This window comes from Lepidochelys olivacea, assembly GCF_965140295.1.
Source record: "Lepidochelys olivacea isolate rLepOli2 genome assembly, chromosome: 6".
Lineage (NCBI taxonomy): Eukaryota > Metazoa > Chordata > Testudines > Cheloniidae > Lepidochelys > Lepidochelys olivacea.
This window is the reverse complement of record NC_140416.1, coordinates 138,925-163,691: the sequence shown is the minus strand read 5'-3', so window position 1 is coordinate 163,691 and position 24,767 is coordinate 138,925. Positions and strand designations below refer to the sequence as shown.

The following is a 24,767-nucleotide window of genomic DNA, read 5'->3' as shown; positions in this document are numbered from 1 at the left end:
GCCCCGCGGACCCCAAGTCCCTGCCCCCCAAATCCCGGCCCCACAGCCCCCCAATTCCCAGCACCCCAGGTCCCACCCCAGCCCCTCCTCATCCTGCCCACTCCCCCAGACACCTCGATACTCCCAGCATCCCCCCCCACCCGCCCCATTAGGGTCTGCTTCTCATCCCATCCCCCCACCCCCTAATCCTCCCCTCCAGCCTCCCGGCTCCAGCCCCCCACCCCTGCGGCACCTGCCCATCCCCCCGAACCCCACAGCTGCTCCCCAATGGCCTTCCAGGGCCCCAGCCCCGCCCTCCAGACCCAGCTGTGTAGCAATGTTCTGGGGGCACTGACAGGCTGATCCAGCCCCCCCTGGCAGCTGGGCTCGGGGCGCCCCAGAAATTGTACTGCCCCGCTGGGGTGCAGGGGGGGTCGCCCCAACAGCAGCATCAGCCGGCGCTGGCCCAGACCCCGCCGGCACCGGCCCGAATGACGGTGGAACCCGAACCGGATCGGCCCATCGGCTACGGCGCCTTCGGAGTCGTGTGGTAAGAGCCGGGGGTTGGGGGGCGCAGGGCCGGGCTGGCAGGGGGCTGCGGGTCAGAGTGGGGGGCCCGGCAGGGTTAGGGGGCAGGGGCTGGGCTAGCGGGGGGCTGCGGGTCAGGAGTGGGGGCACCGGCAGGGTTGGGGGGCAAGGCTGGGCTGGCAGGGGGCTGCGGGTTCGGGAGTCAGGGGCACCGGCAGGGTTGGGGGGCAGGGCTGGGCGGGCAGGGGCTGCGGGTCGGGAGTGAGGGGCACCCGCAGGGCTGGGGGGCAGGGCTGGGCTGGCAGGGGCTGCGGGTCGGGAGTGAGGGGCACCCGCAGGGTTGGGGGGCAGGGCTGGGGTAGCAGCGGCTGCGGGTCGGGAGTGAGGGGCACCCGCAGGGCTGGGGGGCAGGGCTGGGCTGGCAGGGGCTGCGGGTCAGGAGTGGGGGGCACCCGCAGGGCTGGGGGGCAGGGCTGGGCTGGCAGGGGGCTGCGAGTCGGGAGTGAGGGGCACCGGCAGGGTTGGGGGGCAGGGCTGGGCTGGCAGGGGGCTGCGGGTCGGGAGTGAGGGGGCACCGGCAGGGCTGGGGGGCAGGGCTGGGCTGTCAGGGGCTGCGGGTCAGGAGTGAGGGGCACCGGCAGGGTTGGGGGGCAGGGCTGGGCTGGCAGGGGGCTGCGGGTCGGGAGTGAGGGGCACCGGCAGGGCTGGGGGGCAGGGCTGGGCTGGCAGGGGCTGTGGGTCGGGAGTGAGGGGCACCGCGTCCGTCTGTCTCCCCAGGTCGGTCACGGACCCCCGGGACGGGAAGCGGGTCGCTCTGAAGAAGATGCCGAATGTTTTCCAGAATCTCGTCTCCTGCAAACGGGTGTTTCGGGAACTCAAGATGCTCTGTTCCTTCAAACATGAGAACGTGAGGGGGGCGGGGGGCAGGGGGGCACCAGGTTGGGGGGCCTGAGGGTTTGGGAGGGATGGGGGCAGGGGTAGCAGTTGTGGGGGGCTGTGGGTTGGATTGAGGGGGGGTGTTTATGAAGCCCTATAATTTACCAGTTTACTGTATGGAGGAGGCTGTGGGGCTGGGGGTTGCAGTGGGGCTGGGGGCTATGGGTCAGTGGGAGGGGCTGTGACAGAGGAGTGGGGGTCGCTGTATGGAGGATGCCGTGGGGCTGGGGGTTGCAGTGGGGGGCAGAGGGGTGGGGCTGGGGGCTCTGGCTGGCCAGTCCTGGGGACGCATGGGGCTGGCTCTGGGACCCTGTGGGGGTATCTGGGGGCTCCCCTCTTTTGTCTCACCCCCCCCGTCGGTGCCCCTCAGGTGCTGTCAGCGCTGGATATCCTGCAGCCCCCCAGCATCGACTGCTTTGAGGAGATGTATCCGCCCCCGTGGGGGAGGGGCTGGGGGAACCGTGGGGGCTGCCCTGGGGGGTAACTGGCAGCAGTGGGAGGTGCCGGGGGCGGTTAGGGGTCCGGGGGGGTTATCGGGGGCAGCACTTGCAGCTACCCGCTGACAGAGGCGAGGCTGGGGGCAGGGAGCTGGGGGCCCAGGGGGGGATGGGAGCGGGGGGCCATGGGGCTCTGCCCCCCGAGCTGCGCCCTTGACCCCGCGCCGGGCGGTAGCAACGTGCTCACGGAGCTGATGCAGAGCGACCTGCACAAGGTGATCGTGTCCCCCCAGCCGCTGAGCGCCGAGCACATCAAGGTCTTCCTCTACCAGATCCTGCGCGGTGAGACCCCGGGCCCCCCCAAACCTCCCCAGGCCCCCCAACCCCCCTGGGGCCCCCAAACCTCCCTGGGCCCCCCCAACCTCCCGGGGCCCCAAACCTCCCCGGGGCCCCCAAACCTCCCTGGGCCCCCCCAACCTCCCCAGGCCCCCCCCAACCTCCCAGGCCCCCCAAACCTCCCCGGACCCCCCCAACCCCCCTGGGGCCCCCAAACCTCCCTGGGCCCCCCAAACCTCCCCGGGCCCCCCCAACCTCCCAGGGACCCCAGAAACCCTCTAGACCCTCCACGGACCCCCAGAGCCTCCCAGAGCCCCCCAGTCTCCACAGTCCCCTCGACCACCCCCCCCAGGCTCACCCAATCCCCAGGGCCCCCCAGATATCCATCCTCAGCCACCCCAATACACCATCCCCAGTACACTCCAACCCCCCCCCCCACCAGGCCACCCTGCCTCCCCCCATATGTCACCGGCCCCTTCTCGGCTCCTGCCCTCCTCCCCCGCTTATCTCGGCACGGGGAGGGGAACCTGGGCGGGGTCCGTGAGCAGGAAGAAGGGCAGATTTCAGTCCCCAACCCCCCCCCCCACAACGCTGCCTCCCTCCCTGCAGGTCTGAAATATTTGCACTCGGCCGGCATTCTCCATCGGGACATCAAGCCGGGGAACCTGCTGGTGAACAGCAACTGCGTCCTCAAGGTGAGAGACGCCCCCCAGCCTCTGGGATGGGACCCAGGCGTCCGGGACGGCTGCCAGAGACCGGGACAGGGGAAGGGACCCAGGCGTCCGGGACGGCTCCCAGAGACTGCGACAGGGGAAGGGACCCAGGCGTCCAGGACGGCTCCCAGACACCGGGACAGGGAAAGGGACCCAGGCATCCGGGACGGCTCACAGACACCGGGACAGGGGAAGGAACCCAGGCGTCCGGGATGGCTGCCAGAGACCGGGACAGGGGAAGGGACCCAGGCGTCCGGGACGGCTGCCAGAGACCGGGACAGGGGAAGGGACCCAGGCGTCCGGGACGGCTCCCAGACGCCGGGACAGGGGAAGGGACCCAGGCGTCCGGGACGGCTGCCAGAGACCGGGACAGGGGAAGGGACTCAGGCGTCCGGGACGGCTGCCAGAGACCGGGACAGGGGAAGGGACCCAGGCGTCCGGGACGGCTGCCAGAGACCGGGACAGGGGAAGGGACCCAGGCGTCCGGGACGGCTGCCAGACGCCGGGACAGGGGAAGGGACCCAGGCGTCCGGGACGGCTGCCAGAGACCGGGACAGGGGAAGGGACCCAGGCGTCCGGGACGGTTCCCAGACGCCGGGACAGGGGAAGGGACCCAGGCGTCTGGGCCTGTTCCACTAGGGGGCCCTGCAATGCTCCCCAGAAACTGGGATGGGCAGGGGATCCAGGCGTCCGGGTTGGGCTTCCCGCAGCGTTCCCAGGGGGGACCCAGGTGTCCGGGCTCACCCCCCTCCCCCCGGCAGATCTGCGACTTCGGGCTGGCGCGGCTGGAGGAGCCGGACGAGGGGCAGCCCATGACGCAGGAGGTGGTGACCCAGTACTACCGGGCCCCCGAGATCCTCATGGGCACCCCCCACTACGGAGCCCCCGTCGACCTCTGGGCCGTCGGCTGCATCTTCGCCGAGCTGCTGAGCCGGCGGGTTCTCTTCCAGGCCCCAGCCCCATCCAGCAGGTGGGGGGATTGGGGGGAGGGGAGGGAGTGGGGAGGGGATTGGGGGGAGGGAGAGGTGGGGGAGGGGATCTGGGGGGAGGGGAGGGAGTGGGGAGGGGATTGGGGAGGGGATCTGGGGGGAGGGGAGGAAGTGGGGAGGGACTGGGGGAGGGAAGAGGTGAGGAGGGGATCTGGGGGGAGGGGAGGGAGTGGGGAGGGGATTGGGGAGGGGATCTGGGGGGAGGGGAGGAAGTGGGGAGGGGATTGGGGGAGGGAAGAGGTGAGGAGGGGATCTGGGGGGAGGGGAGGGAGTGGGGAGGGGATTGGGGGAGGGGAGGGAGTGGGGAGGGGATCTGGGGGGAGGGGAGGGAGTGGGGAGGGGATTGGGGGAGGGAAGAGGTGAGGAGGGGATCTGGGGGGAGGGGAGGGAGTGGGGAGGGGATTGGGAAGGGGATCTGGGGGGAGGGGAGGGAGTGGGGAGGGGATTGGGGAGGGGATCTGGGGGGAGGGGAGGGAGTGGGGAGGGGATTGGGGGAGGGAAGAGGTGAGGAGGGGATCTGGGGGGAGGGGAGGGAGTGGGGAGGGGATTGGGGAGGGGATCTGCGGGGAGGGGAGGAAGTGGGGAGGGGATTGGGGGAGGGAAGAGGTGAGGAGGGGATCTGGGGGGAGGGGAGGGAGTGGGGAGGGGATTGGGGGAGAGAAGAGGTGAGGAGGGGATCTGGGGGGAGGGGAGGGAGTGGGGAGGGGATTGGGGGAGGGAAGAGGTGAGGAGGGGATCTGGGGGGAGGGGAGGGAGTGGGGAGGGGATTGGGGGAGGGAAGAGGTGAGGAGGGGATCTGGGGGGAGGGGAGGGAGTGGGGAGGGGATTGGGAAGGGGATCTGGGGGGAGGGGAGGGAGTGGGGAGGGGATTGGGGAGGGGATCTGCGGGGAGGGGAGGGAGTGGGGAGGGGATTGGGGGAGGGAAGAGGTGAGGAGGGGATCTGGGGGGAGGGGAGGGAGTGGGGAGGGACTGGGGGAGGGAAGAGGTGAGGAGGGGATCTGGGGGGAGGGGAGGGAGTGGGGAGGGGATCTGGGGGAGAGGTGGGGAAGGGGATTGGGGGGAGGGGATCTGGGGGGAGGGGAGGGAGTGGGGAAGGGAATCAGGGGGAGAGGCTAGTGGGGGGTGGGTTGCATGGGGGGAGGCTCTCGCACCCCCCAATAACTCCCCTCCGCCCCCGCAGCTGGACCTGATCACCGACCTACTCGGCACCCCCCCTCCCTACGCCCTGCGCTCGGCCTGCGAGGGGGCCCGGGCCCACGTGCTGCGGGGCGCCCACAAACCGGTGAGACCCCGGGGGGCCGTGGGGGCTGGGGGGAAGGTATGAGGGGGGCTGGGGGAAGCGGGGGGCTGGGACGGGGGAAGCGGGGGGCTGGGCTGGGGGAAGCAGGGGGCTGGGCGGGGGAAGCGGGGGGCTGGGCGGGGGGCTGGGGGACGACCCCCACTCAGGCTCCGTGTCCGTCCGTCCGTCCGTCCAGCCCGCGCTGTCCGTGCTGCACCTGCTGTCGGGGGAGGCGACCCACGAGGCCGTTCACCTCCTCTGCCGTCTGCTGGTCTTTGACCCCGTGAGTCGCCCGGACGCCGGGGTCCCTGGGAGCGCTGGGGGTTCCCTGCCCGGACGCCGGGGTCCCCGGGAGCGCTGGGGGTTCCCTGCCCGGACGCCAGGGTCCCCGGGAGCGCTGGGGGTTCCCTGCCCTGACATTGGGGTCCCTGGGAGTAGTGGGGGTTCCCTGCCCGGACGCCGGGGTCCCTGGGAGCGCTGGGGGTTCCCCGACCGGACACCGGGGTCCCCGGGAGCGCTGGGGGTTCCCCACCCGGATGCCAGGGTCCCTGGGAGTGCTGGGATTACCCCCCCCGGATGCCGGGTTCCCTGGGAGTGCTGGGGGTTCCCTGCCCTGACATTGGGGTTCCCGGGAGCACTGGGGGTTCCCTGCCCGGACACCGGGGTCCCTGGGAGTAGTGGGGGTTCCCCGCCCGGACGCCTCGGTCCCCGGGAGCGCTGGGGGTTCCCTGTCCGGACGCCGGGGTCCCCGGGAGCACTGGGGGTTCCCCGCCCGGATGCCAGGGTCCCTGGGAGTGCTGGGATTACCCCCCCGGACGCCGGGGTCCCTGGGAGTAATGGGATTACCCCCCCCGGACGCCGGGGTCCCTGGGAGTGCTGGGGGTTCTCTGCCCTGACATTGGGGTCCCCGGGAGCACTGGGGGTTCCCTGCCCGGACGCCGGGGTCCCCGGGAGTAGTGGGGGTTCCCCGCCCGGACGCCTCGGTCCCCGGGAGCGCTGGGGGTTCCCTGCCCAGACGCCGGGGTCCCTGGGAGTGCTGGGGGTTCCCTGACCGGACGCCGGGGTCCCTGCGAGCGCTGGGGGTTCCCTGCCCGGATGCCGGGGTCCCCGGGAGCGCTGGGGGTTCCCTGCCTGGACGCCGGGGTCCCTGGGAGCGCTGGGGGTTCCCCGACCGGACGCCGGGGTCCCTGGGAGCGCTGGGGGTCCCCCCGGACGCCGGGGTCCCACGCTGGCTCTCGGCAGGCCCGGCGGATCTCGGCGCGGGAGGCTCTGGCCCACCCGTACCTGCAGGAGGGGCGACTCCGCTTCCACACGACCATCTGCCGCTGCTGCCCCCGCCTGGCCTCGGGGCGCGTCTACGCCCCCGACTTGGAGCCCCCCGCGGCCCCCCGCTTCGACGACGCCGACGAGCGGGCCCTGCGCTCCGTCTGGCAGGCCAAAGGTGACCCCCGCCGCCCCCCGCCGCCCCCCGTCGCCCCCCGCGGCCCCCCGTCGCCCCCCGTCGCCCCCAATTCGCCCCCCGTGGCCCCCTGTCGCCCCCCGCCGGCCCCCACACGCTGCCCCCCGCCGCCCCCCGTCACCCCCCATTCGCCCCTCGTCGCCCCCCGCGGCCCCCTGTCACCCCCCGCCGCCCCCCGTCACCCCCATTCGCCCCCCGTCACCCCCCGTGGCTCCCTGTCGCCCCCTGTCGCCCCCTGTCACCCCCCGCCGGGCCCCACACGCTGCCCCCTGCCGCCCCCCGTCACCCCCCATTCGCCCCCCGTCGCCCCCCGTGGCCTCCTGTCGCCCCCCGCCGCCGCCCGTCGCCCCCCGCTGCCCCCCGTCGCCCCCCGCGGCCCCCTGTCGCCCCCCGCGGCCCCCCGTTGCCCCCTGTCACCCCCCGCCGGGCCCCACACACTGCCCCCCGCCGCCCCCCATTCGCACCCTCGTCGCCCCCACACGCTGACCTCCCCGCCGGCCCCCCACTGCCCCCCGCTTCACATACTGACCCCTCCGCCAGGCCCCCAGTTGTCCCCCCACACTGACCCTCCCCCACTGGGGACCCCCGTCGCCCCCACATGCTGATAAGCCGCCCACTGCCCCCCCCGCCGCCCACACACACTGAGCCCCCCACCAGCGCCTGCTGTCCCCCCCCCGGGCCCCCACACTGCCCCCCCCGCTGGGCTCCCGCTGCCCCCCCGCTGTCCCCACACTCTGACCCCCCCACAGGGCCCTCCATTGCCCCCCCACACTGACCCTCCCCCGCCAGGCCCCCATATGCTGCCTCTCCCCCACTGGGGACCCCCTTCACCCCCACACACTGACCCTTCCTGCCGTGGTCCCCTGCTGTCCCCCATCACCCCACACACTGACCTACCCCTGGGGCCCCCACAGCCCCCCTAAAACTGACCCTCATCCCCTGGGACCTCCTGCTGTGACCCCAAACCCCTGATACCCCTCACAGCCCCCCCAAACACCAGCCCCCCTTGCATGAACCCCCATAGACTCCCTCTAGCTCCCACAGCCACCCTCCACCCCCACAAGGGACCCTCCCGGTTTGGATCTGTTCCCCCCACCTCCTCTCCAGCCCCCCCAGTGAATTCCCCCCGTGGCCCCCCCGGATCTGAAGCTGCCCCCCTCTTTCGCAGAGCTGGTTCACAGCTTCATCCTGGATCAGCAGAAGGGGACGCGGGTCCCACTGTGCATCAACCCCAACTCGGCCGCCTTCAAAACCTTCATCCGGTGAGTGCCCCCCGCCCCACGGCGCCCCCCCGCCGGCCTCCGCCCCACGGCGCCCCCCCGCCGGCCTCCGCCCCACAGCGCCCCCCGCCCCACGGCACCCCCCCGCCGGCCTCCGCCCCACGGCGCCCCACGGCGCCCCCGCCCCACGGCGCCCCCCCGCCGGCCTCCGCCCCACGGCGCCCCCCACCCCACGGCGCCCCCCCGCCGGCCTCTGCCCCACGGCGCCCCCCGCCCCACGGCGCCCCCCCGCCGGCCTCCGCCCCACGGCGCCCCCCGCCCCACGGCGCCCCCCCGCCAGCCTCCGCCCCACAGCGCCCCCCGCCCCATGGCGCCCCCCCGCCGGCCTCCGCCCCACAGCGCCCCCCCGCCAGCCTCCGCCCCACAGCCGCCCCCCGCCCCACGGCGCCCCTCCGCCGGCCTCCGCCCCACAGCGCCCCCCGCCGGCCTCCGCCCCACGGCGCCCCCCGCCCCACGGCGCCCCCCACCGACCTCCGCCCCACAGCGCCCCCCGCCGGCCTCTGCCCCACGGCGCCCCCCCGCCGGCCTCCGCCCCACAGCGCCCCCCGCCCCACGGCGCCCCCCGCCGGCCTCCGCCCCACGGCGCCCCCCCGCCGGCCTCCGCCCCACGGCGCCCCCCGCCCCATGGCGCCCCCCCGCCGGCCTCCGCCCCACAGCGCCCCCCCGCCAGCCTCCGCCCCACAGCCGCCCCCCGCCCCACGGCGCCCCTCCGCCGGCCTCCGCACCACGGCGCCCCCCACCACCCTCCGCCCCACAGCGCCCCCCGCCCCATGGCGCCCCCCCACCGGCCTGCGCCCCACAGCACCTTCACCCCATCCCACAGCCAGCCCCCCACCCTGCTGCCCACGGCTCCCCCGCCAGCCCCCCGTGCTGCATTCGAACGCTCGTCTCCCCGCAGGTCGACGGCCTGGCATTCGTCGAAAGTTTCGAAGAAGGACGAGAGATGAAGGCGGCTGGCAGCAGATTTGGGGTTCGGGGGTGGCCAGACGGAAAGAGAAAGGGGGGGACGGAGCCAGCCGGCCGCGGCGGGACACACCCCGAATTGCCTGCTGAACTGGTGGGGAAAAGACCAAGGGTCCTGGAGCTGAAATCAAAGGGACCCCTCGAGTCCGTGCCGCAACACAGCCGCCCCAGCCCCCCCAAACCTCCCTGCACCCCCAAACCCCCTGAGTCTGCACTGGGAATACGGCCACCCCCTGAGCCCCCCTAAACCCCCTGAGTTTGCACTGGAAAAATGAACCCCACTGCACCCCCAAATTCCTTTGAGCCTGCACTGGAAATGAGACTCCCCGTCTCTTGCCTCAGCAACCCCAAATTCCCCTGTCTCTGCACTGGAAAGCTGAGCCCCCCAAACCACCCCACAGCACCCCCAAAGTCCTCGTAGTTTGCACTGTCAATGCCCCCACCCCCGAACCTGCCCTGTGCTCCTCATTTCCCCTGCGTCTGCTCAGGAAACGACACCCCCCCCGACCCCCCAAAACTTCCCCCAAGCACCCCTGAATCTCTCTGAGTCTGCACTAGAAACAAACCTACCTTGAGCCCCAAATCCCTCCCACGCCCCACCCCCCAAGCTCCCCTGAGGCTGCACTGGAGCCAGGAACCCCCAAAACCAGCCCTTCCCCCCCAAATTCCCAAGGCTGCACTGTGAATACAGCCCCCCTCCTGTCCCTTTAATGCTGCCCCAACTTCTCAGCCCTGCGCCCCCTCTTTCCCCAGCCCCACCCCAGCAACCCCCGGGGCCCCATTTCAGCCCCCAACCACTGACCGCCCCCCAGGAGTTCTCCCCCCCAACCAGCCAGCGCCCCACAGCGCCCCCCACTGGGAGAGGCTGGGAATTTGTATGAATTCACGGCTCCCAAAATCCGCCCCCCCCCCCCCCCCCGCTGGTTTTTCGTTGCAAAGGGGGCGACCGAAAAGACCCTGGAAACTTGGGCCGCTCGGGCGCGGGGTTGGGGGCTTCGTAACTGAATCGAACCTGCCGGCTCGGCATTAAATTCTGCTGGCGCGTTCGCGGCCGGGCTTTTCCTTCCAGGGCGCGGGCGAGACGCGGCTGCTTCTGGGGTGGGGCCACTGGTGATACGGGGGACCCCTCGCCCGGCGCCGGGACGTGGCCCCTCTGGGGCGGGGGGGGGCTGGGCACACGGGGGACCCCTCGCCCGGCGCCGGGACGTGTCCCCTCTGGGGCGGGGGGGGAGGGCTGGGCACACGGGGGACCCCTCGCCCGGCGCCGGGACGTGGCCCCTCTGGGGCGGGGGGGGCTGGGCACACAGGGGACCCCTCGCCCGGCGCCGGGACGTGGCCCCTCTGGGGCGGGGGGGGAGGGCTGGGCACACGGGGGACCCCCTCGCCCGGCGCAGGGACGTGGCCCCTCTGGGGCGGGGGGGGAGGGCTGGGCACACGGGGGACCCCTCGCCCGGCGCCGGGACGTGGCCCCTCTGGGGCGGGGGGGGAGGGCTGGGCACACGGGGGACCCCTCGCCCGGCGCCGGGACGTGGCCCCTCTGGGGCGGGGGGGGGGCTGGGCACACGGGGACCCCTCGCCCGGCGCCGGGACGTGGCCCCTCTGGGGCGGGGGGGGAGGGCTGGGCACACGGGGGACCCCTCGCCCGGCGCCGGGTCGTGGCCCCTCTGGGGCGGGGGGGGAGGGCTGGGCACACGGGGGACCCCTCGCCCGGCGCCGGGTCGTGGCCCCTCTGGGGCGGGGGGGGAGGGCTGGGCACACGGGGGACCCCTCGCCCGGCGCCGGGTCGTGGCCCCTCTGGGGTGGGGAGGGGGGGCTGGGCACACGGGGGACCCCTCGCCCTGCGCCGGGCTCCTGTCAACGAATAAATCCTCTGGGTCCCCAGCGGGCGGAGAGTCCCGGCTGCCTGCGGAGTTGGGGGGCAGGACCCTCTGGCCCCCCAGGACCCCGCCTGGGCGGACTCGCGGTGGGCAGCGCCCAGAGGGGCAGAGGAGGCTGGAGGCTCCGAGGTCAGACCCAGGAAGGTGGAGCCGGGGGATCTGTGTGTCCTGCAGACAGGCTGCTCCCCGAGAGGAGGCTCCCCCAGAGTCCTGCCCGGCTCCGGAGGGAGCAGGTCCCGAGCATCGCCCCGGTAGTCGCCCGCCACCCCAATGAAAGCCTGGGGGGCAGGCCCAGCTCTGGTCACCCCCACCTTGGCCGGCTCTGGCTTTAGGCAGCCGCCCCCCACCTTGTGGCCCAGGTACGACACCTCGGCCAGCCCCACCTGGCACTTGCCAGCTTTTCCATCCTGGAGGTGACCCGGCCCCCTCTCTCCTGGGACACGTGGTCCTCCCAGGTCTGGCTAAAGACACGGATGTCATGGAAATCCGCCATGGCCAAACTCTCCCTCCCCCTCAGGAGCGGGTCCGCCAGGCGCTGGAAGGTGGCCGGTGCCCCCGTTAGGCCGAAAGGCAGGGCCAGGAACTCGCAGAGCCCCGGGGGGTGACAGAAGCAGATTGCAGTCGGGCATCCGGATCCCCAGGTACTTGCCAGTAGCCCTTGGTGAGATCCACGACCCCACCCCCCAGCTCGTCTAGAAGCTCGTCAGGCCCAGGCGTGGGGTGGGCATTGAACTTGGTGATGGCCTTAGGCCTCCGGTAATCCACACAAAACCGGATCAACCCGTCTTCCTTGGGGATCAGCAGCATGGGAGAGGCCCGAGGGTTGGGGGACGGCTGGATCACCCCTAAAGCCAACATGTTCTTGACCTCTCTCTCCAGGTCCTGGGCTGTTTTCCCAGTGACCCAAAATGGGGAGCATCTTACCGGGGGTGGGCTCCTGTCTCCAGCTGGTGGGCGGCCGGCTTAGGGAGCCCAGGCCAGTTGGAGAACAGCTCCTGGTAGGAACCCAGCGCCCCTCGGGTCTCCGTCTGGGGGCGGGCGTAAGCTGGTCTGAGAGGGGAACTGATCCCGCAAAGGGCTGGCCCCTGTCTCAGGAAATAGATCCACCTGGGGATCCTCTCCCTGCTCCCCCACTGGCCACACACAGCCAGGACCAGCCTCTCCCGGTCCCAGTGCGGCTTCGTCAGGCTGGCCTGGCCCACCCGGTGGCTGTGAGCCCGGTTGGGCCGCTCGGCTACACGGTCCACCTCGTTCAGCTGCTGGATGACCTCACAGGGCCCGTCGCAGGGGGCTGTGGTTTGTTCTGTCTCTCGGGGATGAGCAGCATCCCCTGGACCCGGTGGCGTAGGTGCGGGCCCGTGCGGAGCGGCCGAACCAGGCTTTCTGCTTCCCTTGGGCCCTGGCCGGGTTTCCCCCGGCCAAGCCCACGAGCTCCGCGAGCTTTGCCCGGAGAGTCAGGCCATGCCCCACCACTGATTCTCCATCGGGGGAGGCCGTCCCCTCCCACTCGCCCCGCATCAGGTCCAGGGGGCCCCTCACTCCCCTCCCGAAGAGCAACTCGAACGGAGAGAACCCGGTCGACCCCGGGGGCACCTCCCTGTACGCGAACAGCAGGTGCGGTAAGGACTTGTCCCAGTCCTGCGGGTGCTGGTTCATAAAGGTTTTCAGCATCATCTTCAGCGTCCCATTGAACCTCTCCACCAGCCCGTTGGACTGGGGGTGATATGCTGAGGCCCAGTCGTGCCGGACCCCACATTTCTCCCACAAGCACCGGAGCAGGGCCGACATGAAGTTGGAGCCTTGGTCTGTCAAGACTTCCTTGGGGAACCCCACTCGGCTGAAAATGGTCAGGAGCGCATCGGCCACGGTGTCTGCTTCAATGGAAGCTCAGGGCACTGCCTCGAGGTAGCGGGTGGCAAAATCTACCACCACCAGAATGTATTTCTTCCCCGACCGGGTCGTCCTGCTGAGAGGCCCCACGATGTCCATGGCCACCTTCTGGAAAGGCTCCTCTATGATGGGCAAAGGTCTCAAAGCCGCTTTCCCCTTGTCCCGGGCCTTCCCCACCCTCTGACAGGGGTCACAGGATCGGCAATACTGCCGGACCGTGGTAAAGACCCCGGGCCAGTAAAAGTTCTGTAGCAACCTCTGCCGGGTGCGCCGGATTCCCTGGTGCCCTGCGAGGGGGATGTCATGGGCCAGGGACAGGAGCCTGCGGCGATACTTCTGGGGGACCCCCAGCTGCCTCCTGATCCCACAGGACTCCACTTCCCCTGGGGGAGCCCATTCTCGGTACAGGAACCCCTTCTCCCACAGGAACCTCTCCTGGCAGCCTCTCCTCATGGTCCATCCCACACTGAGGTCGGCCCAGTCCCCGAGCTTCCGCAAGGAGGGATCTTTCCTCAACTCGGCCTGGAACTCAGCGGCTGGGGCAGGGACGGGGCCCGGTTCCCCCTCAGTGGCCAGGTCCGAGGCCTCTGCCTCTCTGAGCCGTGCCCCTCGGCCCTCCCTCCCCACCAGGGTAGGGTCCTGCGCCTCCGGTGTGATACCCTCCCCGAGGTCAGGGCGCAGTGCCCCTCGCCGGCTCTGGTTACGTGTCACAACCAGGGCGGTCTGGGGCTTGCTTGGCCAGTCCTCTAGGTCTCCCCCCATCAAAACTTCAGTGGGCAAATGGTGGTGTACCCCCACATCCTTGGGGCCCTCCTTGGCCCCCCATTTCAGGTGTACCCTTGCCACGGGCACCTTAAATGGGGTCCCGTCCACCCCTGTCAGGGTCAGGTAGGTGTTGGGCACCACCCGATCTGGGGCCACCACCTCGGGCCAGGCCAGCGTCACCTCCGCGCCCGTATCCCAGTATCCATTGACCTTCCTCCCATCCACCTCCAGGGGAACAAGGCACTCTCTCCGGAGGGACAGCCCCGCGCCCACCCTGTAAACCGAGCACCCTGAGTCCAGAGCCTCCAGCCCTCTGGCGGAGCTGGCCGGGGGTACTCTTCCCTCCTGAGCAGGTGGTAAACTGGTAGCCCCCCTTGCCTGGGCCATCTGCCCCTCGTCCAGCTGGGTCCCTACCCAGTTAACCCTGGGTAGGTTGGGTCTGCTCAGTCTGTCCCTGAGCCCGGGGCACTGGGTCCGTACGTGGCCTCTCTGGCCACAGTGATAGCAGCTCAGGTCACGTTGGTCCCCTCGAGCGGGTCGGAGGGGCCCGACGCCAGGCGTTCCCCGTGGGAGGGGGTTCCCCCTATTTCCCCGCTGGGAGGTCCCGTGGTGACTCTCTCTCTGCATCGGGGGGGGCCTGTTCTTTTGGGACTCCTCCCGGCTACCCCCTGACCGACTGTTCACAAACTCGTCGGCCAGCTGCCCTGCGTGCTGGGGGTTCTCGAGCTTTTTGTCCACCAGCCACAGCCTCAGGTCGGACGGGCACTGATCATACAGCTGCTCCAGTACGATTAGGTCCAGCAGGTCCTCTTTAGCTCGGGCCCCAGCTGTCCACTTGCGGGCATACCCCTGCATCCGGTTGGCCTGGTGTAGGTAGGTGACCTCAGGCGTTTTACGCTGACTCCGGAACCTTCTCCGGTACATCTTGGGGGTCAGCCCAAACTCACGGAGCAGGGCCTGTTTGAACAGTTCATAGTCCCCTGCCTCCGCCCCTGTCATCCGGCTGTGCACCTCTGTGACGATGTGACGCAGCAGGGAGGGGGCAGTGTTGACCTGGGAATGTGACCGGGGGGGGGGGCATGTGAACATGGGACTCAGCGGCGGGGGGGGGGGGGGAGGTGACACCTCTGCCCGGGAATGTGAACAGAGGCTGCAGGAGGGGGCCTGCTGGGGGGGGTTAGTTTCAGTTTGGGGCTGGGTGGAGGAACACAGGGAACCCCAGGGCTGGGGTCTGAGCTCCCTGCCCCCCAGAAGGACGTGACTGAGGGGTCCTGGGGGTACCCACAAGCTCTGTTGTGGACTGTGTTCCTGTTGTCCAATAAACCTTCTGTTTTACTGGCTGGCTGAGAGTCTCAGGGAATCCCAGGAAGAGGGGGGCAGGGCCCGGACCCCCCCACACTCCGTGACAACTGGTGGCAGCGGTGGGATCTACTGCACCCCGTGAACGGCGCTTCCTGCAGTAAGTGACTGGGGAACAGTAAAACGAAGGGGGAGTGACGGGGACCAGGCGTGCTGAAGATTCAGAGAGAGACGGTTTCGGGGGGCGGTTAACTCCTGGGAGTGTGTGACCAGAGAGAAGGACTTTTGCAGTAACAGGGTCCCCCGGGGGATCGCAGCGAGCGGTCCCAGGGCAGAGGAGTCTGCAGCTCGACCCTGGCAAAGAGTCGGTGACCTCAAGAAGGACCGGCACACGAGGGGCTTTTCCTGGAAACCGTGGGAAGCTGCCCGGCCTGCGAGTGGCCAGCAGGGAGATGTACGCTAAACGCCTGAAGAGCGACCTGGTGGAGCTGTGCAGGCAGAGGGGGCTGCGCATCGGGAGGTCCACCAAGGAACAGCTGATTGCCCAGCTGGAGGAGAGGGATCGCTTGGATGACCCGATCCCTGTCCCTGAGGGAAGCCGCCCGGCAGACGCAGCGTGGGCCCTGGGGCCTGACCGGGCTGGGAGGGGTCAGACTGCTGCTGAGGACACCCCGAGACCCTTCCTACCTATGCCTGGGGGAGGGGTTGGGGGAAGCCCAGTGAATACCGAGGGCACCCTGACCCCGGCACCCAGCAGGGGATCCTCCCGGCGGAGCTCCCCATCCCTGGAGAGGAGGCGGCTGGACTGGGAGAGGGAGATGAAAATGGGGGAGCTGGAGGATCATGAAAAACAACATAAGCATGAGCAGGAGGAGAAGGAGAGGGAGCGTCAGGAGAAGGAGAACCAGAGACAGCATGAACTGGAGCTGGCCAGGCTGAGGAGCAGTGGGGCCCCGGCTGCGGTGAGTGCGGGGGGACCCAAGACTGCAAGGAGCTTTGATAAGTGGCTCCTGGCCCAGCGGAAGGAGAGGGGACATGGATAACTTCCTGACGGCCTTTGAGAATGCCTGTGAGCTGCACAGGGTTGACCCTGCAGACAGGCTCCAGTTCCTCACCCCCTTACTGGACCCCAAAGCCGGGGAGGTCTGACAGCCGGATGACAGGGGCGGGAAGGGGCTGTCACAGAGTGGGGGGGAGTCCAGGCCCTGCCCCCCACTTCCCGGGATTCCCCGAGACTCTCAGCCAGCCAGTAAAACAGAAGGTTTATTGGACGACAGGAACAGTCCCAAACAGAGCTTGTGGGTACCCCCAGGACCCCTCAGTCACGTCCTTCTGGGGGAGCAGGGAGCTCAGACCCCAGCCCTGGGGTTCCCTGTGTTCCTCCACCCAGCCCCAAACTGACACTGAACCCCCCCAGCAGGCCCCCTCCTGCCGCCTCCGTCCACATTCCCGGGCAGAGGTGTCCCCGTCCCCCTCCCGGCTCAGGGGACAGGCTCTCAGGTCTCCCCTCCCCAGGGCCCAGTCCCAGGTCAACGCCCCCCTCCCCGCTGTCCCATCCCCACAGGCGGGGACCTCCCAGCCAAGCTGGGCGCAGGTTTGAGACAGGAAGTGCCGGAGACGCGGGAGCCCTGGCGGACCGAAGGGAGGGGCCTGACCTGGGAGCAGGCCAGGACGCCTGGGTCCCTGCAGGGCTCTGAGGACAGGGTACCCCCCTCCGAGCCCCTCCCCAGCCCCAGAAGCCGTTTCCATCACGTCAGTGGCGCTGGCGGCCCGGGGCAGGAAACGCGGCGTCACGCCATCGACCACATCCCCCCCCAGCCCCGCCCGGCTCCCGACACGGCCCCGGCCAGCCATGGGGCACCGCCCGGCCCAGCCCGCGGGCCCTCGCCACCCCCCACGAGTCGCTGGCTCACCGGGCACCCACCACTCCCGGCCCTGACGTGAGTACCCCATGGCCCATCCCCCGCTTCGGAGCCCGCGGCCCCCCCAGAGGGGACAGGCCCCCCGTCCCATCCCCCGCACCCCCGAGTCCCCTGCCCCGGGGCCAGATCAGAGCCGCCCCCCCCAGAGGGGACAGGCCCCCCGTCCCATCCCCCGCACCCCCGAGTGCCCTGCCCCAAGGCCAGATCAGAGCCGCCCCCCCCAGAGGGGACAGGCCCCCCGTCCCATCCCCCGCACCCCCGAGTCCCCTGCCCCGGGGCCAGATCAGAGCCCCCCCCCCCCCGAGAGGGGACAGGCCCCGCGTCCCATCCCCCGCACCCCCGAGTGCCCTGCCCCAGGGCCAGATCAGAGCCCCCCCCCAGAGGGGACAGGCCCCCCGTCCCATCCCCCGCACCCCCGAGTGCCCTGCCCCAGGGCCAGATCAGAGCCGCCCCCCCCCAGAGGGGACAGGCCCCGCGTCCCATCCCCCGCACCCCCGAGTGCCCTGCCCCGGGGCCAGATCAGAGCCGCCCCCCCCCAGAGGGGACAGGCCCCCCGTCCCATCCCCCGCACCCCCGAGTGCCCTGCCCCAGGGCCAGATCAGAGCCCCCCCCCCCAGAGGGGACAGGCCCCCCGTCCCATCCCCCGCACCCCCGAGTGCCCTGCCCCAGGGCCAGATCAGAGCCCCCCCCCCAGAGGGGACAGGCCCCCCGTCCCATCCCCCGCACCCCCGAGTCCCCTCCCCCGGGGCCAGATCAGAGCCCCCCCCCCCCCGAGAGGGGACAGGCCCCGCGTCCCATCCCCCGCACCCCCGAGTGCCCTGCCCCAGGGCCAGATCAGAGCCCCCCCCCAGAGGGGACAGGCCCCCCGTCCCGTCCCATCCCCCGCACCCCCGAGTCCCCTCCCCCGGGGCCAGATCAGAGCCCCCCCCCCAGAGGGGACAGGCCCCCCGTCCCATCCCCCGCACCCCCGAGTCCCCTCCCCCGGGGCCAGATCAGAGCCGCCCCCCCCAGAGGGGACAGGCCCCCCGTCCCATCCCCCGCACCCCCGAGTCCCCTGCCCCGGGGCCAGATCAGAGCCCCCCCCCCCGAGAGGGGACAGGCCCCGCGTCCCATCCCCCGCACCCCCGAGTGCCCTGCCCCGGGGCCAGATCAGAGCCGCCCCCCCCCCCGAGAGGGGACAGGCCCCGCGTCCCATCCCCCGCACCCCCGAGTGCCCTGCCCCAGGGCCAGATCAGAGCCCCCCCCCAGAGGGGACAGGCCCCCCGTCCCATCCCCCGCACCCCCGAGTGCCCTGCCCCAGGGCCAGATCAGAGCCCCCCCCCCCAGAGGGGACAGGCCCCCCGTCCCATCCCCCGCACCCCCGAGTCCCCTGCCCCGGGGCCAGATCAGAGCCGCCCCCCCCCCAGAGGGGACAGGCCCCCCGTCCCATCCCCCGCACCCCCGAGTGCCCTGCCCCGGGGCCAGATCAGAGCCGCCCCCCCCCCGAGAGGGGACAGGCCCCGCGTCCCATCCCCCGCACCCCCGAGTCCCCTGCCCCGGGGCCAGATCAGAGCCGCCCCCCCCCCGAGAGGGGACAGGCCCCGCGTCCCATCCCCCGCACCCCCGAGTCCCCTGCCCCGGGGCCAGATCAGAGCCGCCCCCCCCCCCCGAGAGGGGACAGGCCCCGCGTCCCATCCCCCGCACCCCCGAGTGCCCTGCCCCGGGGCCAGATCAGAGCCGCCCCCCCCCCGAGAGGGGACAGGCCCTGGGTCCCCCCCCGCCCCGCAGCCAGTCCTGGGTCAGAGCTGGGACCTCCCCCCCCACGAACCCCCCCATTTATCTCCCCATCTCTCTCTCTCTCTCTGCAGCGGCTCGCCGACGATGCCCCCGTCTCTGCCCCCCGTCCCCGCGCTCCCGCCCCCTTCGCCGCCCCCCGCCCCGCCCTGCGTCCCCTGCCTGGCGGCCATGCTGGCGCTGGCCGGGGTGGCCGGCCTCTTCGCCGTGCTCTCGGCCCTGCTGGGCGAGCGGCTCTTCCGGGCCGCCCGGGCCCGGGGGGTGCCCAACGTGTGGCGCCGGGGGGGGGCGCTGTGGATCGAGCCGGCGGCCCCGCCCCAGCCGGACGGAGCCCCCCAGGCGGACGGAGCCCCCCAGGCGGAGGCGGGCGAGCTGTGGATCCCGCGGCCCACGCCCGGCGCCGAGGACTGGTACCGGGGGCCGGCCGGCAGCACCGCGGCCTTGTGGGACGCCGAGGCGCCGGCCTGGGGGGCCCAGCCCCACGTCACCCTGCAGGACATCTCCGACTTCTTCCGGCGAGGAGGGGGCGGCCTGGGGAGGGGGCCGTGAGCACAGGCGCGGGGGGGGGCATCAGGAGGCAACCCCCCCCCGTGGCCCCCAGAAGCAGCATTCACCCCATGGATGTTGGGGCTGAGCTGAGATTTTGGGGGGACACCTTGAAAACTCTGGGGCGCCCCACAAGCCCGCTGAGGACCCCCCCCCATTGTCCCCTGGCACGGGGCTCTGTTTGCCCCATCCACTGCTACTTCTCTCCTGCCAGGGGGCTCAGCCGGGCCTGCACCCCCCCGACCTCCCCCCACCCGCCATGGGGCACAGAGACATGGGGAATTTCGGCCAGCGGCCAGTTCACGGGGCTACGGACAAGTGCAGAAGTGGCCGAAGCTCCTGGCTCCGTTAACAACCCCTGGGGGGGCGCGGGGGGCTCGGTGTGTCCCCCATTCACCCCCCGCCTGCTTTGCCGCGGCTGCCCAGAGCACGGCCCGGGGGGCTCGGCCAGGCCCGGCGTTCGGTGGCCGGCCTGTGGCGCGAACGGCCCGGCACCGACTCGCGCAATAAAGAGTCTCGGTGTTGACTGGACGGCTGGGTCTGAGATCTGTGCCGAGACACAAGCCCTGTCCCTGGGGGGAGAGGCCCCCTGCCCCACTCCCTGCCCCCCCCGAGCCAGCCAGCCCCCTGACCCGGGGCCGGATGGGAGCCGGCGCCCCCTAGAGGGGACAGGCCCCCTGCCCCACTCCCTGCCCCCCCCGAGCCAGCCAGCCCCCTGACCCGGGGCCGGATGGGAGCCGGCGCCCCCTAGAGGGGACAGGCCCCCTGCCCCACTCCCTGCCCCCCCCGAGCCAGCCAGCCCCCTGACCCGGGGCCGGATGGGAGCCGGCGCCCCCTAGAGGGGACAGGCCCCCTGCCCCCCCCGAGCCAGCCAGCCCCCTGACCCGGGGCCGGATGGGAGCCGGCGCCCCCTAGAGGGGACAGGCCCCCTGCCCCACTCCCTGCCCCCCCCGAGCCAGCCAGCCCCCTGACCCGGGGCCGGATGGGAGCCGGCGCCCCCTAGAGGGGACAGGCCCCCTGCCCCATTCCCTGCCCCCCCCGAGCCAGCCAGCCCCCTGACCCGGGGCCGGATGGGAGCCGGCGCCCCCTAGAGGGGACAGGCCCCACATCCTGTTGCCCATTTCCCAGCCCCCCTATTTCCTCTCCCAAAGACCCCACCCCGCTCCCAGCCGACTCCTCTGAATTTCTGGGCCCAAATCCCCGCAGGTCCCTTTTCTGCCACCCCCCAAACAGGGAACTGAGCAGCTCGTCATTTCTCCCCCCGCTGCCCCAGGGCCCCACTTCCTTCCAGGTCTTTCACCATTTCCTCTCCTCCTCTTCACTCTTTCTCGTTCACTCGTTCCTGCACCGTCCTGCAGCACAGGAGCTTCCACGTGCTGGTCCTGGGCTCAGACCCCCCCACACCCCAGCCCCACCTGCAGCCACGAGCTGGCCCCAGCTCTCCAGCCACGAGGTATGACGGGGGCAATTGGTGTGTGCGGTGGGATCAGCTAGAGAACGAGCTTGCTGTGTGGGAATGTGGGGGGAGGAATTAGAGTGGGGGGTTAAGCAGGGGACTGGTAGTTGGCTACATAGCAATGGGCTGCGGGTCAGGAGTGGGGGGCACCGGCAGGGCTGGGGAGTAGGGCTGGGCTGGCAGGGGGCTGCAGGTCGGGAGTGAGGGGCACCGGCAGGGCGGGTGGGGGGCTGCGGGTCAGGAGTGAGGGGCACCGGTGGGGCGGGCGGGGGGCTGCGGGTCGGGAGTGAGGGGCACCGGCCGGGCGGGCGGGGGGCTGCGGGTCGGGAGTGAGGGGCACCGGCGGGGCGGGCGGGGGGCTGCGGGTCGGGAGTGAGGGGCACCGGCGGGGCGGGCGGGGGGCTGCGGGTCGGGAGTGAGGGGCACCGGCAGGGCGGGGCGGGCGGGGGGCTGCGGGTCGGGAGTGAGGGGCACCGGCGGGGCGGGCGGGGGGCTGCGGGTCGGGAGTGAGGGGCACCGGCGGGGCGGGCGGGGGGCTGCGGGTCGGGAGTGAGGGGCACCGGCAGGGCGGGGCTGGCGGGGGGCTGCGGGTCGGGAGTGAGGGGCACCGGCGGGGCGGGCGGGGGGCTGCGGGTCGGGAGTGAGGGGCACCGGCGGGGCGGGCGGGGGGCTGCGGGTCGGGAGTGAGGGGCACCGGCGGGGCTGGGGCAGGAGCCCAGGGCTCGGTGCCAGCTGGGTGGGGCCGCCTGTTCTGGAAACTGTCGGGCTCTTTCCGAGGTTTCTGTGGTGCGAGTCGGGCACTGATATTTCAGCAGGTGCAGCCGTTGGGTGAGCTGGAGGCAGGGTGGAAAATTCGGGGGGGGGGCATTTTGGGGCTGGTTGGGCCATAGGGTGAAATTCCGTTGGCTCCCCCCACACACACACGCCCCCGCCCCCAGCCCTGCCGGTGCCCCTCACTCCCGACCCGCAGCCCCCTGCCGGCCCAGCCCTGCCCCCCCAGCCCTGCCGGTGCCCCTCACTCCCGACCCGCAGCCCCCTGCCGGCCCAGCCCTGCCCCCCCAGCTCTGCCGGTGCCCCTCACTCCCGACCCGCAGCCCCCTGCCGGCCCAGCCCTGCCCCCCAGCTCTGCCGGTGCCCCTCACTCCCGACCCGCAGCCCCCTGCCGGCCCAGCCCTGCCCCCCAGCTCTGCCGGTGCCCCTCACTCCCGACCCGCAGCCCCCTGCCGGCCCAGCCCTGCCCCCCAGCCCTGCCGGTGCCCCTCACTCCCGACCCGCAGCCCCCTGCCGGCCCAGCCCTGCCCCCCAGCTCTGCCGGTGCCCCTCACTCCCGACCCACAGCCCCCTGCCGGCCCCACCCTGACCCCCCAGCTCTGCCGGTGCCCCACCCTCCCGACCCGCAGCCCCCTGCCCCCTGCCGGCCCCGCCCTGCCCCCCAGCTCTGCCGGTGCCCCTCACTCCCCCTGCCGGCCCCGCCCTGCCCCCCAGCCCTGCCGGTGCCCCTCACTCCCGACCCGCAGCCCCCTGCTGGCCACGCCCTGCCCCCCAGCTCTGCCGGTGCCCCTCACTCCCGACCCGCAGCCCCCTGCTGGCCACGCCCTGCCCCCCAGCCCTGCCGGTGCCCCTCACTCCCGACCCGCAGCCCCCTGCTGGCCACGCCCTGCCCCCCAGCCCTGCCGGTGCCCCTCACTCCCGACCCGCAGCCCCCTGCTGGCCACGCCCTGCCCCCCAGCCCTGCCGGTGCCCCTCACTCCCGACCCGCAGCCCCCTGCTGGCCACGCCCTGCCCCCCAGCCCTGCCGGTGCCCCTCACTCCCGACCCGCAGCCCCCTGCTGGCCACGCCCTGCCCCCCAGCCCTGCCGGTGCCCCTCCCTCCCGACCCGCAGCCCCCTGCCCCCTGCCGGCCCCGCCCTGCCCCCCAGCCCTGCCGGTGCCCCTCACTCCCCCTGCCGGCCCCGCCCTGCCCCCCAGCCCTGCCGGTGCCCCTCACTCCCCCTGCCGGCCCCGCCCTGCCCCCCAGCCCTGCCGGTGGTGCTCTCTGCATCTGGGGGGTTTCAGTTCCGCCTTTTATGTTTCATTCTAAATCTGGCTCCAGGTGCAGCCTGGGATAAATACGGACCCAAGAAATTGGAGGGACGCTCCCCAGCGCTTCCTGCTGGGAGAGGCCCTTAAACTCACCCACTTTCTCTTCCACTCCCAGGCTGGTGTGTGTCCGTCCGGCGCGTCTTCGGGCCCCTCTCTGCTCCGGACCCGTCCCTTGAGCCCCGGCGCGGGACACCATGGCGGAATCGGGGGCCTGGCCCCAGCCGAAAATCCCGGCTACGCTCCTGCTTCTCCTGGTCGCTGCAGCCTGTGCAGAGACGTCACCCAAATGGAAGGGGAACGAGCACTCGGCCACCCGTGAGAAAAGCCAGCACGTCGGTACCGGCCCGGAAACTGCCTCGCCCTCGGCCGCGTTCGCCAGCCACAGCCCCGGCCCCTCTGCCGAATTAGCCAGCAACGGCACCGGCCCCTCTGCCAAATTTTCCGTGCGTCCACCCATCGCGGCACAGCAGATGCCCCCCACCACCCCGACGCTGGCAACGGAGGAGCCAGTTGGCTCGGTGTCTCCATCTGCCCTTCCCGCTGTGGAGGCCGCCGGGTCACCTGGCCCAGCCGGGGCGACGGCCGCGGGTGGAGAAAAGCCCGACATGGATCTGAAGCGAGAAGAACTGAAGGGGCAAGTGGGCACGGTACCAGGGAGCCCAAGTCCGGGGCAGGAGAACCAGACAGTGCCAGGCAGGAGGGGGCAGAGCAAGAGCGCCCCCACGGAGACCGCCAAGCCAGAGGGCGCCGATCGGGGCGGACACAACCGGACCCTGCCAGCCAGCGCCGATCGGGGCGGACACAACCGGACCCTGCCAGCCAGCGCCGATCGGGGCGGACACAACCGGACCCTGCCAGCCAGCGCCGATCGGGGCGGAGAAAACTGGACCCTGCCAGCCAGCGCCGATCGGGGCGGAGAAAACCGGACCCTGCCAGCCAGCGCCGATCGGGGCGGACACAACCGGACCCTGCCAGCCAGCCCCGACAGGACCGTGCCAGCCAGCGCCGATCCGACCGGACACCCCGGGGAGGACCAGACCACCCCCAAACTCTCACCCTCTGCCCTACCCCCCACCCCGCCGGTCAAACAGAAGCCCGACTTCGACACCTTGATGACGCCGCCAGCCGCTCCGGCCCCCATCGCCCGCCCGCTGCCCGTGGGCATGATCGTGCCGCTCGTCATCGTCGCCGCCCTGCTGCTGGCCCTGCTCCCTCTGCTGCTGCACGTTCGGCACCGCCGTCGCTCCGGCTCCTCCAGCTTCAGCGCCGGGCGGGCGGGGCCCAGCGCGTGGGCGGGGCCGGTGAGCCTGCCGGAGGAGCGGGGCGAGGGGCAGGCCGGGGACGGGGGGCAGCAGGCCGGGCCGGGCGAAGCCAGGCGGCCCACGCTCACCACTTTCTTCGGGAAGCGCCACTCCCGGGTGTCCTCGGTGGCCATGGAGGACGTGGCCGGGGTGAAGGGCGAGGGGCCCCTTTCGGAGCCCCTGCTGGCCACGGGGGGGCAGGGGAGCGAGCCCGGGCCACAGGGGGCAGGGGAAGCCAATGGGACAGTGCCCTTGACGCCCGGACCCCCCTCGCCCCCCCCGGACCCCCCTGCCAACGGGGAATTCCCCCTGCCCCCCCCCATGGAGCAGGAAGCCGTGCCCCCTGTGTAAGCCCCACCCCCAATCGCCTGCCCCGCCCACGGCGCCCCCCTGCTGGAATAGCCAGGAGCTCCCGCACAGCCAGCACCCTGCCCCCTCCCCACAGCGCCCCCTGCTGGGCGAGGCCGGGGCTGGAATAGCCAGGAGCTCCCCCCACAGCTGGCACCCTGCCCTCTCCCCACAGCGCCCCCTGCTGGGCGAGGCCGGGGCTGGAATAGCCAGGAGCTCCCCCCACAGCTGGCACCCTGCCCTCTCCCCACAGCGCCCCCTGCTGGGCGAGGCCGGGGCTGGAATAGCCAGGAGCTCCCCCCACAGCTGGCACCCTGCCCTCTCCCCACAGCGCCCCCTGCTGGGCGAGGCCGGGGCTGGAATAGCCAGGAGCTCCCCCCACAGCCGGCACCCTGCCCTCTCCCCACAGCGCCCCCTGCTGGGCGAGGCCGGGGCTGGAATAGCCAGGAGCTCCCCCCACAGCTGGCACCCTGCCCTCTCCCCACAGCGCCCCCTGCTGGGCGAGGCCGGGGCTGGAATAGCCAGGAGCTCCCCCCACAGCTGGCACCCTGCCCTCTCCCCACAGCGCCCCCTGCTGGGCGAGGCCGGGGCTGGAATAGCCAGGAGCT

General features: G+C 72.3%; 2 protein-coding genes across 2 annotated transcripts; both read left to right on the top strand.

The window, feature by feature from the left end:
- Nucleotides 1–216: 216 nt before the first annotated feature.
- On the top strand, nucleotides 217–9,946 carry LOC311522645 (serine/threonine-protein kinase NLK2-like). Its single transcript, XM_084632097.1, is given in 13 exon segments — nucleotides 217–337; nucleotides 340–529; nucleotides 1,285–1,414; nucleotides 1,814–1,869; nucleotides 2,116–2,222; nucleotides 2,826–2,911; nucleotides 3,691–3,880; nucleotides 3,883–3,899; nucleotides 5,100–5,201; nucleotides 5,395–5,481; nucleotides 6,441–6,639; nucleotides 7,826–7,919; nucleotides 8,836–9,946. Coding segments are annotated over 13 exon segments (1,377 nt in total). The 5' UTR covers nucleotides 217–267; the 3' UTR covers nucleotides 8,885–9,946.
- A 9,971-nt stretch (nucleotides 9,947–19,917) lies between these two features.
- SPN (sialophorin) lies at nucleotides 19,918–24,162 on the top strand (the record flags this gene model as incomplete). The annotated part of the gene is made up of 2 exons (XM_084632069.1): nucleotides 19,918–20,425; nucleotides 22,626–24,162. The coding sequence occupies exon 2, from the start codon at nucleotides 22,705–22,707 to the stop codon at nucleotides 24,160–24,162; it is 1,458 nt and encodes a 485-aa protein (XP_084488195.1). The 5' UTR covers nucleotides 19,918–20,425; nucleotides 22,626–22,704.
- Nucleotides 24,163–24,767: the final 605 nt, after the last annotated feature.